This window comes from Phyllobates terribilis, unplaced genomic scaffold (assembly GCF_046119375.1).
Source record: "Phyllobates terribilis strain yellow unplaced genomic scaffold, ASM4611937v1 Scaffold_1__5_contigs__length_1240528914, whole genome shotgun sequence".
NCBI lineage: Eukaryota > Metazoa > Chordata > Amphibia > Anura > Dendrobatidae > Phyllobates > Phyllobates terribilis.
This window is the reverse complement of record NW_027362761.1, coordinates 354,433,215-354,444,327: the sequence shown is the minus strand read 5'-3', so window position 1 is coordinate 354,444,327 and position 11,113 is coordinate 354,433,215. Positions and strand designations below refer to the sequence as shown.

The following is an 11,113-nucleotide window of genomic DNA, read 5'->3' as shown; positions in this document are numbered from 1 at the left end:
AGCAGACACTTATTTCCCTTACTTTTCCACCAATATCAACAACAAAAAAAAAAGAATATGACATAAAAATGAAGCTCTGTGTATCAGGAAAAAATACACAATTACTTGAGTATCCGAATGAGAAAATATTTTACAGCTTTTTAAACCTCATGTACGAAAGAAAACCTGTGCTTGGTCAGGAACAGGGTAAATGGCCCGGTGTCAGACCGGTTAACTATGCATTCCCAGGCTGTGCATCTACAGCAGGATATCGCTTTACGGCATTTCATCATTTACATTACAGTCATGTAATCTGACCGCTCAGTGATTCCCCGACGTCAATATTCTGCAGCACACAGTGTATCAAATACCGCGGAACCTTTCTAACATTGCCCAGGGAAAAGGGGGAAGAGAAAAAAAGCCCCAGTTGCCAGAGTCACACTTCCTTTCGCAAACACTTCCTGCAAGTAACCGATTGGCTATTGAACGTCACTGCAGCCCACGTGATTTACCTTCTCCCTTTGATTGGCCAATTTTTCGCTTGGTTACTGTGGAACGCATAGCAGGCCTGACATGGCGTCTTAGCAACGTGGGTGCGCGGTATTGTGTAGTAGAGCGGGCTGCTACGATGCTGCCTATGGAGGCGTCGCACCTGGTGACCTTAGCAGTGGTCGGATTACTAGCTCAGGCCAGGGCTCAGGCAGTGATAGGTGAGTGTTAAGCTCGGATGTCATAGGTTGTGGTGTTTTGTGCTCTGCTGTTTCCTAGACTAGTAATATATTGGGGAAATGATGAATGGTAAGCCCTAGTACACACATGCCCTAACAGACAGGAAGCTGCTGCACAGGGATCTGCACTAAAGCCACGTTAGTGGTAATGGGGGTCCCAGTCCTGCTGAAGGGCAATGTGCCGATTATCAGAGTACAGACTGTCCAGTATTACCCCTGCTGTATTCTGGTGACGGCAGCAGACTCCTACTCTGATCTGAGTCAGGCCATAGATACTACAGGGCTTGTCTGGCTTTCAGAGGTTAAAGGGGTTGTCCCAACTATCGGGACAATTTGTTGTTTTAATGAAATACATGTATTTTGGTTAAAAATAATTTTTGCAATTGGGTTTCATTCAAAATTTGCATAGTTTGCCTCCTACAGCTGCTGTGTTACGCTGATTATTGCTGACTGTAGAATGAGTTAACTGAGAACCTATCAGTTACATGGTCTGACATTTTGTCCTTTTATCTGACTTTTTTTTAAGCTCCTCTCTGCTGATTTATGACCACAGACCACATCATGCTTGGATTTGGAGAGAAACAAAGAGTCTGTAAAAGCCAAATGGTGCAAAATGTTTAACGGAACCGAATTGCAAAAAAATTTTTTTAGCCCGAAATACATGCATTAAAGAAAAAAAAATGAAGACAACCCTTTTAAGGTGACCCTCATCAAGAGCAACTCTGGGCAATCTGGTGTAATCATGTGTTACACGGACAGTCCCCTGATCTTGATGGCAACAGTGTAATACTTAATCTTCCTGTTGTGACAATGAAGGTGGAAATGAACCGTTGATTGCTGAGGGGCTACACAGCAGAGACCTCCAGTGTTAACGTATTTTCAGAGATTGTCCTTTTTAAGTTGTGTTTTTCTTGAAAATTGTGTCTGGATTCCATGAGTGCGGGAGGAAACACCTAATTGAATAAGGTGGTTCTCCTGCCAGAAGAACAGCTTTATATGTGTTTATAATAAAAATATATAAAATTCTTTCCTTATCAAAGTTCCACATTTGTTCCATCCTGGTAACTCTGTTTGCACAATTGCTTTGACATAGGAGAGAACTCCAAACTTCCTCCTCCAGTGTATTCGCATGACTATCCATGTACAAAGGGGGTTAACTAAGCCAGCCCCCTTCTCCATCGCGACTGATTCATAAACTGATGTACCACTCTAGAACAACTGCGCACGCTCAATATAATATATGAACATGGTAATTTTATGAAATATATATTGATACTAGACATACATTTAAAAACATAAATCACCCTTAGAGCTGATTCAGACATTAGTTTTAAAAATATACACGTTTTATTCACATTTTTTGTGTGGCCTGAACCAAAACACAGAGGCATGTCCAATTTTGATCTGAGTCAAGTGTATGGGGTGAAAAATTTGGACAGCACTTGGATGCCGATTGGGTGCTATTTGTTTTTCACTGTTTGATTGGAGAAACTTTAGAAACTCCGTCATTTTTTTTTACAAGAAAAATTGATGAAACTTTGACTGTAAAAACTCACACAGACCTAGCACTGATGAAAGTTGGTCAGTTTTTGCTTACTAAAAAAATCACTGATGTCTGAATGAGGCCTGACAACCACAACCTGCAGACCTTGCTCTATATAACCCAGGACTACCCTCTGGAGTTGGAGAGAGTTCAGGGCCATTTTGCAGTCCTGGACTTTCTCTAACTCTGGCTAAGTAGTGAGAAGCTTTTGGACTTTATTTTTCTGTCAGTTTGTTTTTGAGCTTCCTTGAAGGAACATTTAGTACTATTGCTGCATTGTTGGCACTTGGGGATTTTGCACTTATTTGATAGTCTCATTGCTTTGCCATTCTCCTAGGAGCTTAGGAGTTGTAGTAGAGGGCAGTACCTACATCATGAAGGACAGGAATCGTGTGATCATACAGTAGTTGATACATGACTGTATCACCATAAGTACATTGTGGGGTGTTCAGTATCCCCCATATGTTCATTGATTCATAGATATAGATTGGGGGCTGGCAAAATGAGCCAGCCCCCTCCATCTGCTGAGAGCAAGACATCAATGGAGCTTTGTTAATGATGAAAGTTTATTATTATTATGACTGGACATCCCCTTTCAGCCTTTAGTTTGACCAAGCTGTTAGTAATTAATGATGATAGAGTTTAATTAGAGTTTTTTGTACTTTTACATTTAGGTTTCTATCCTTCCACGGTCTTTTTGTCTGGACCACAAATGACCACGTTTCTTGTTGCTAATGTCTCCTCTGATCAGTTATCTCTTGCGGTCATCGCCGATACAAGTAAGTTCCGTGATTTTCTCCATCGTCCTAACTGCAATAATAATAATATATACGCTTTTAGTATTTATACCATTACCATGTGTCACTATGGGCTCAATTTGTTATTGTATTTTCACCTGTTTTTGTCGAGCTTTTAGTTTTTATAGGATTAGTGTGTATCAATACATTTTTTTTTTTCTAGCTTCTATACCATCACCAAGCTGTAACGGAGAGGCCACCACAGAGAACTGGTCATCAAGTCTGGAATCGTTTGCTGCTGGGGCACAACTGGTTAGTGAGATTAGAATATTAAGGGAAATTAATAGACTGTTAAAGCACCACTGCAGCGTTTTATGTTTCATTTCAGTGCTGGAGCGGTGCCACTAAGGTAAGGTCCCTGCCCCTAGTATTATACTCACCACCCACCGTCTTTAGCTCTTCCCGGTGCTGCTCCGGTCCTGTGCCGCCATCTTGTGACAAGACAGAAGTCAGAGGTAACGGTCACAAGCTCTCAATGTAAGTTTATGAGAGCATCGTTCTGGCTCTTATGGATGTATATTGAGTTGTGACTTCCGAATCACCCAGCAAACACTGCAGCAATCCAGCAGAGCACAACTTGCTGGAGACCGACCAGAGCGACGCCAAGAACAGATGAAGATAGCGCCTGGTAATTATGAGACTAGTGGCAGGGAACTTACTTTAGTGGCACCTATACAGCGGTAATATAAAAAAAAAAAGTGGTGCCTTAAAGATCAAATGCAGGCAAAGTTATTTTTTGAAAAATAGGCTTCAAGAGCTTAGCAAGGGTAACACATGTCGATCACTAAAAAGAACGCCATGATCCCTTTATTTGGTAAAGTAATTGGTGTTCACTGTCTTGAACCTATAAAATGTTAGTTCTATGTTTATATCCGTTAGGGATGGGTGTAATTATGAGGACTGCAGCGGCTGTAGGGTCTTGCAGTTAGTCCATGCCTTAATTTTTTATATCTGATCTGACCTGTCTGCTGAGCATATGACTAAATGCGTTTGGTAAAGTTGCTGTGTAGTTTTGAGTGTTGGTTCAATAAAGTAGAATTGTATTGTGCGATATTCTCCAGGGAGCGTGGGTATGACTACAGAAGGGGAATCTCCTCCCAAAGCCTGGGATGTGCAGTTAGTGATAGTTGTGGATGATGGAAGTGGAAGACGCTGTAGAAAATGGAGGGTAGTGCCCTAGGACAGTGTTCCCCAACTCCAGTCCTCAAGGCCCTCCCAACAGGTCATGTTTTTCAGGATTTCCTTACTATTACACAGGTGATGGAATTATTGCCTGTGCAGGTGATGTAATGATCACCTGAGCAATACTAAGGAGATCCTGAAAACATGACCTGTTGGTGGGTCTCGGGACTGGAGTTGGGGAACACTGCCCTAGGAGATGAGAAAAGAAGTAATTAAAATGAACTACTTTACACCTACCTGTCTGTTAGTTCTTAGGTCGACAGAAAAACATTAGTATAATCCTGGATAACCCCTTTAAATTGTGTCCTTCTGACCCTTTATTGTCTCAGTATAGGCGCCATTGTAAGTTATCCTTAGTGACTTGTAAAGCTTTGTTCACATTGCATTGTGGCTTCTGCTCATATATGACGGATACTACCAGCGCCTGTTTTGACCCATGGAACGATCCATGAATTACTTTGCTATTTTGGATCTCCCTTGCAGGTTGTAACTAAAGTTCTGGTAACCTCCATGAAGAACCTGACCTTATGTTCAGGCAGTGAAGCAAATTGCTGCCCCGAGGTTCAGTGTGTTGTGGAAACCCTTCAAGTCACCGCCTGTGAGAATGGCCGACCCATAGCCAGCATGCTTATTCATGCCGAGATTTTTACCAACACCACCTTTGTGGGGGCTGTCTCAGGTAAGGGGCTATTCACATGGCTGCATGCAGGGGATGTTTAGTAGGAGAAGAATATCCAGGCATAGTGGGTACCATGGTATAGTGGGGTACCATGCTCTTTTTACACACTGTACATGTAAATTATAGCGATTATTAAAACTAGACATATTGGAATAAGTGAAGATTAATTTATTATTTAAGTAGGTTCGAATATATAAGCTGCAAATTTTTATATTTTTGTGATATTTCTTGCATATTTGTGGAAGGAAACCTGCCAGCACAATTTTATTACTTATATTAGTGAAAACGAGAACAATAGTACACTGCTCAAAAAAAACAAAGGGAACACTTCAACAACAGAATATAACTCCAAATAAATCAAACTTCTGTGAAATCAAACTGTCCACTTAGGAAGCAATACTGATTGATAATCAATTTCACATGCTGTTGTGCAAATGGAATAGACAATAGATGGAAATTATTGGCAATTATCAATACACCCTCAATAAAAGGAGTGGTTCTGCAGGTGGGGACCACAGACCACATCTCAGTACCAATCCTTTCTGGATGATGTTTTGGTCACTTTTGAATGTTGGTTGTGCTTTCACACTCGTGGTAGCATGAGACGGACTCTACAACCCACAGAAGTTGCTCAGGTAGTGCAGCTCATCCAGGATGGCACATCAATGCGAGCTGTGGCAAGAAGGTTTGCTGTGTCTGTCAGCGTAGTGTCCAGAGGCTGGAGGCACTACCAGGAGACAGGCCAGTACACCAGAAGACGTGAAGGGGGTCGTAGAAGGGCCACAACCCAGCAGCAGGACCGCTACCTCCGCCTTTGTGCAAGGAGGAACAGGAGGAGCACTGCCAGAGCCCTGCAAAATGACCTCCAGAAGGCCACAAATGTGCATGTGTCTGCACAAACGGTTAGAAACTGACTCCATGAGGGTGGTATGAAGGCCTGACGTCCACAGATGGGGGGGGGGGGGGTTGTGCTCACAGCCCAACACCGTGCAGGATGCTTGGCATTTGCCACAGAACACCTGGATTGGCAAAGTCGCCACTGGCACCCTGTGCTCTTTGCAGATGAAAGCAGGTTCACACTGAGCACATGTGACAGAGTCTGGAGACGCCGTAGAGAGTGATCTGCTGCCTGCAACATCCTTCAGCATGACCGGTTTGGCAGTGGGTCAGTAGTGGTGTGGGGTGGCATTTCTTTGGAGGGCCGCACAGCCCTCCATGTGCTCGCCAGAGGTAGCCTGAGTGGCATTAGGTACCGAGATGAGATCCTCAGACCCCTTGTGAGACCATATGCTGGTGCGGTTGGCCCTGGGTTCCTCCTAATGCAGGACAATGCCAGACCTCATGTGGCTGGAGTGTGTCAGCAGTTCCTGCAAGATGAAGGCATTGAAGCTATGGACTGGCCCGCCCGTTCCCCAGACCTGAATCCGATTGAGCACATCTGGGACATCATGTCTCGCTCCATCCACCAACGTCACGTTGCAGCACAGACTGTCCAGGAGTTGGCGGATGCTTTAGTCCAGGTCGCAGGAGACCATCCGCAACCTCATCAGGAGCATGCCCAGGCGTTGTAGGGAGGTCATACAGGCACGTGGAGGCCACACACAATACTGAGCCTCATTTTAACTTGTTTTAAGGACATTACATCAAAGTTGGATCAGCCTGTAGTGTGTTTTTCCACTTTAATTTTGGGGGTGACTCCAAATCCAGACCTCCATTGGTTAATAAATTTGATTTCCATTGATGATTTTTGTGTGATTTTGTTTTCAGCACATTCAACTTTGTACAGAACAAAGTATTCAATGAGAATATTTCATTCATTCAGATCTAGGATGTGTTATTTGTGTGTTCCCTTTATTTTTTTGAGCAGTATATAAAGAAATACTAATGCAGTGTGGTGGGAGGAGATGGGGTTAATCCTTCGCTGCCTGTTCAGATGAAGGACGCAGCCAACAAAGGATCAGATAAAATGCAGTTTATTTGTCAACGTGTTTTGAAGTATATACACCGCTTCCTTAAGACAAAATCACAAGTGGCACTTGTGGTTTTGTCCTGAGGAAGAGGTGTATATACTTCAAAACTCACAGACAAATAAACTGCATTTTATCTGATCCTTCATTGGCTCCATCCTTCATCCAAATAGGTAGCTCAGGATTAACCCCATCTCCTCCCACCACATTGCATTAATCTTCCACGTGGGTCTGCAGCAGCCATTCTAAGGGAAATCTGTGCCTGTGGCCGCACAACGTGAGCCAGATGAGCAAATCCCTCACCCACCCGTCCTATCTTTAATCGGTTAAGACCCTATTGTGCTATTGTTTTTTTCCAGCTCTTTCACCTCATATAAAAAAATAGTGAAGATGTAATCTATAGTAACATGTGCAAACTCAGAACAATAATGTAAACCTGTAATGAATTGAGCTCCAAAGCACGTAAATAATATATGTTTTTTATAAGATGAACAACATATTTAAAATTAAAGATATGGGAATTTAAAAATAGAACCACAATGGGCAAAAAGACGACCTGGCAGGGATGACAAATACAGGTCATATAGTAAAATATCTTATAAGCAATGTTAGTAGTTTACAGGAATGGGACTTAATTGCAAAATAATGTAATTGCAAGATATGATATAAGTACATGCATATTCAGAATATACCAGGTGGTGTGGTAGATGAGTAGGTGTCAGTGTAACATGTATCATACATTACAAGATGCAAAGTGCATAACTATATTATTGATCCACTGCCTATCAGGAGGAGATAAAGTGCCATATAACATTCACATGATAATAAATGCTAAACATGATTATATAAAGTGCCAAAGTAAACCTATACCAGAATGTGCCTGTATCCCTGCAACGGCGTAGGACACAACGTGCTTTTCGGCGCTTCCTTCTTCAGGCATAAAAATGATACTTGTCTGTCATAATCTGATATGAGAAATCCTGTTTAGGAACCTGTCCGGTCGGAAAATGCTATTAACCTGGAGATATTGGGTAAATCTGCAGGTTAATAGAGTTAGGAAGGTGCCTGGCCACTGAACTAAAAGTGCGGTACCTGGTAGAAAATTAATCTTATTCCTTCTGGAGACTGCTGGTCTTCAGTCACACACAGCTCCTGTGTGGTTTCAGTCACCTCTTTCAGCATTGACAGCAGCAGTCGTACGCATGCCTGCCACTTTGAATGAGGTATATACTGAGGTATGTATATGCTGAGGTATATACTGAGCAGTGACTGTAACACACCTGTATGACTGAAAGCCGGCAGCTGCTAGGAGAAATAAAGTTCATTTTCTCCAGGGTGCCGCACTTTCATTACTGTGTCCGGGCACCTTCCAGATGCTATTAACCTGCGTGTTAAACCTATATCTGCAGGTTAAGGGCCTTATCCGACTAGACAGATTTCCTTTAAATCCACATGCAAACAGGCCTGGAAGTGCATTGGGGACTTGTTGGCGCGCTCCGGATGTCACAACCTCCCTCCCCCCACAATGCATTTCCAGGCTGATTAGCATGTGGCCTCATAGCTCGATGTCACAGTGCTGACATCGGATTGGTACAAAACCAGTGTCATATTTTCTGTTGTTCTTGACCCCTATAGCCATACCACTAGTTTCATTCGTAAAATCTTCTTGACAGGTTCCCTTTAGGATTTAGTCCAGGCAACATTTGGTTTAGTGAAGGTTGTAGAATAAACATTATGCATTTTCAGTGCTTTCCTGTGCGGATCCCGTCTACAGGAGGTTTTTTTTTTTTTTTTACAAAGCTCACCCAATGCATTGCTTTCTATATGGAGACATTGAGGAAACTATCATCTTATGATTTTATAACGTCTTCCCCTGCCCAAGTCTTACCTTGTTGCCCCAGCCATACATCTGGACAACCACTTCCATCATAGCATAAAGCTGATGTTACAATCTGCACATTTCTTTATTGAACTGTTGAATTTTTGTACCTGAAAGTTTACAAGATACTGATTTTACAGAGAATAAAACTGTGATCCCAAACCAAGCGTACCAACCACTGGGGCCCTGTCCCTGTAATCTGACGGCCGGGGCCTGTGACGCGCGCTGCTGCTGTGACCAGGTAACTTATTTGCTTCTTTTTGTTGTCGTGTTCTGGCACGTAATGTAAAATTTGTCGTATTTGTGAGAAATGTGTTCATTCTTATACGTGATGTAAAATAATCAGTGTCCTCAAAATAGAAAAAAGATCAGTATGCATTATTACAGCATATTATGCCTGCAGACCAGAATATTTTCAGGCAACCTGTGAAAGGAGCAGTATTTTTCTTAACATAATTTACTAATATATGGTCTTCTTATGACTATGAGTAATTTTAATAAAAGATAGCAGCAGTCTCATTGTTACAGGGCAAGTACCTTAAGTCACTCAGTAATTATGAGAGCAACATTTCTGTATATATGAGCCTTTCCTAGGATCAGTTGTCCTGCTTTGCTTACTGAGCAAATAAAGGGGCTTTAAATGAATGACTACAGTCTGTTTCAATTTGTAACTTGGCTGGACTATAGCCGGGGGACGGTGTATAACTGCATTTATATGTAACTCAATTCTGCTTTCCTAATGTAATTACTCAGAAATTTGACTTAACAGCCTTGGAGTTGGAGTTCTATAATTACATTTATCTTTTTGATGTCCTATAAGTTATATCTAAAGGGTCAAGAGGTTTCTTAAGGGAAATTTATCAGCAGGATCTCACCCCCAAAGCTATTTATATGCGCATGAAGCTCTTTCTAAGACAAGTCCAGCAATATCTGTACATGGCCAGTCCATTCCTCTGCTACTGAGCAATCAGTGTGTTAATTGATAGGTAACTAAGATCTGAAGCCTCTGTCACTCCAGCTCTATTCTCCTCTCTTTGCAGAGACCTCCTGCTTGACTAGCCTCTATGCTGTGTGACTCTTGGGAAAGGTGCCATCAGCAAAGCAAAAGAAAGGAGCGCTGGGCGGGGATTAGAGCTAGAGTGACAGATGCTTCAGATCTGCAACAGCCTCATTTGCATATGAATTCCTAATTTCTCAGTAATGGAGGAACAGACTGGCCATGGAAAGCTATTGCTGTACTAATCTTTGAAAGAGCTTCATGTAAATAGTTTGGGGAGGTGAAATCTGGCTGACATTCCTTTTAAATAATTTGTAGCAATTTTATAAATTTATAATTGGCCTGTTTCGTTGTTTGCTAGGAATGCAGCGTAAGCATGAAAGAGCTCTTTAATGGATCCTGTTACTCCGGTGTCTTTGGTGGAAATGTCTCTCCACCTTTTGATCAGCTTTGTAGTGTTCAGGAGAAGAACTATGCTCCTGATTGGTTTCCGTTTCTGTGTGTCCAGTCTCCTACAGACAATTCCCCGTTTCTTGGTTATTTCTACCAGGGATATACTGGGTAAGTTTCTGTTTCTTTACATGTACACCTAAAGAAGTTACCCTCTATATCGCTGTAAGTTTAGTATGAATGATCAATTGGTAATAGAAATATATCAAAGTTTATTGAGCATTTACATAAACATATGTATAAAATACAAACACATAGGATCAAGAGGACAATGGATACGTAGATCTGGAGCAAACTCAGAAATACATCAGGAAACTAAATATCCTGATAATAAGTGGCCTGGGTAAACAGTCACAAATGCAATAAGATAAGTGGAATATGAATAGCAATAAGATGAAATTATGGATGAAAGCAAACCAGTCACACATTTGTTGAATAACAGTTCCTTTTGGCCCATAGTAGTGAGTAAATGGGCAGAGAGAACACCACAATGCACGTTTCGCCACCACCTGCGGTTTTGTCAGTGATACAGAAGGGTTAATGTATTTCTCTGTTCTATATTTTGTTTAGTAGTAACCAGTCTTATAGTCTCGTATTCAAGGTTTTCATACTTCATCTAATACTTTCTTATCTCATGCAATGTTTTAAGGTTCTGAGGAAACAGTGTTATGGGTACATGATAAATAAATGTTATCATGACACATAAAGAAGTTGTTTCTTTTTCAACATATATATATATATATATATATATATATATGTGTGTGTATATGTATGTGTGGGAATTTACTCTCTTTGGCAGCTGGTAGCGTTCACACAGGCACAAGGTTCTTGTATCAAAAAGTGAGCAGTTTATTAAATGCCCATAAACAGCTCACAAAGCAATATAGCCTTTCCTCCCCATAAAAGATATAA

General features: G+C 41.6%; 1 protein-coding gene across 2 annotated transcripts in view; it reads left to right on the top strand.

The window, feature by feature from the left end:
• The first annotated feature begins 517 nt into the window (after window positions 1–517).
• Window positions 518–11,113, top strand: part of TCTN2 (tectonic family member 2) — a 42,599-nt gene continuing 32,003 nt past the window's right edge. Inside the window, exons 1-7 of one of the 2 annotated variants that reach the window (XM_073676176.1) lie at window positions 550–689; window positions 1,234–1,407; window positions 2,925–3,029; window positions 3,211–3,299; window positions 4,713–4,908; window positions 8,895–8,995; window positions 10,113–10,312. In XM_073676176.1, coding sequence (XP_073532277.1) covers window positions 2,963–3,029; window positions 3,211–3,299; window positions 4,713–4,908; window positions 8,895–8,995; window positions 10,113–10,312 — 653 coding nt within the window. In that variant the 5' untranslated portion in view covers window positions 550–689; window positions 1,234–1,407; window positions 2,925–2,962. Of the gene's footprint in view, window positions 690–1,233; window positions 1,408–2,924; window positions 3,030–3,210; window positions 3,300–4,712; window positions 4,909–8,894; window positions 8,996–10,112; window positions 10,313–11,113 lie in introns of both variants that reach the window. The other variant, XM_073676175.1, reaches the window with a different exon arrangement.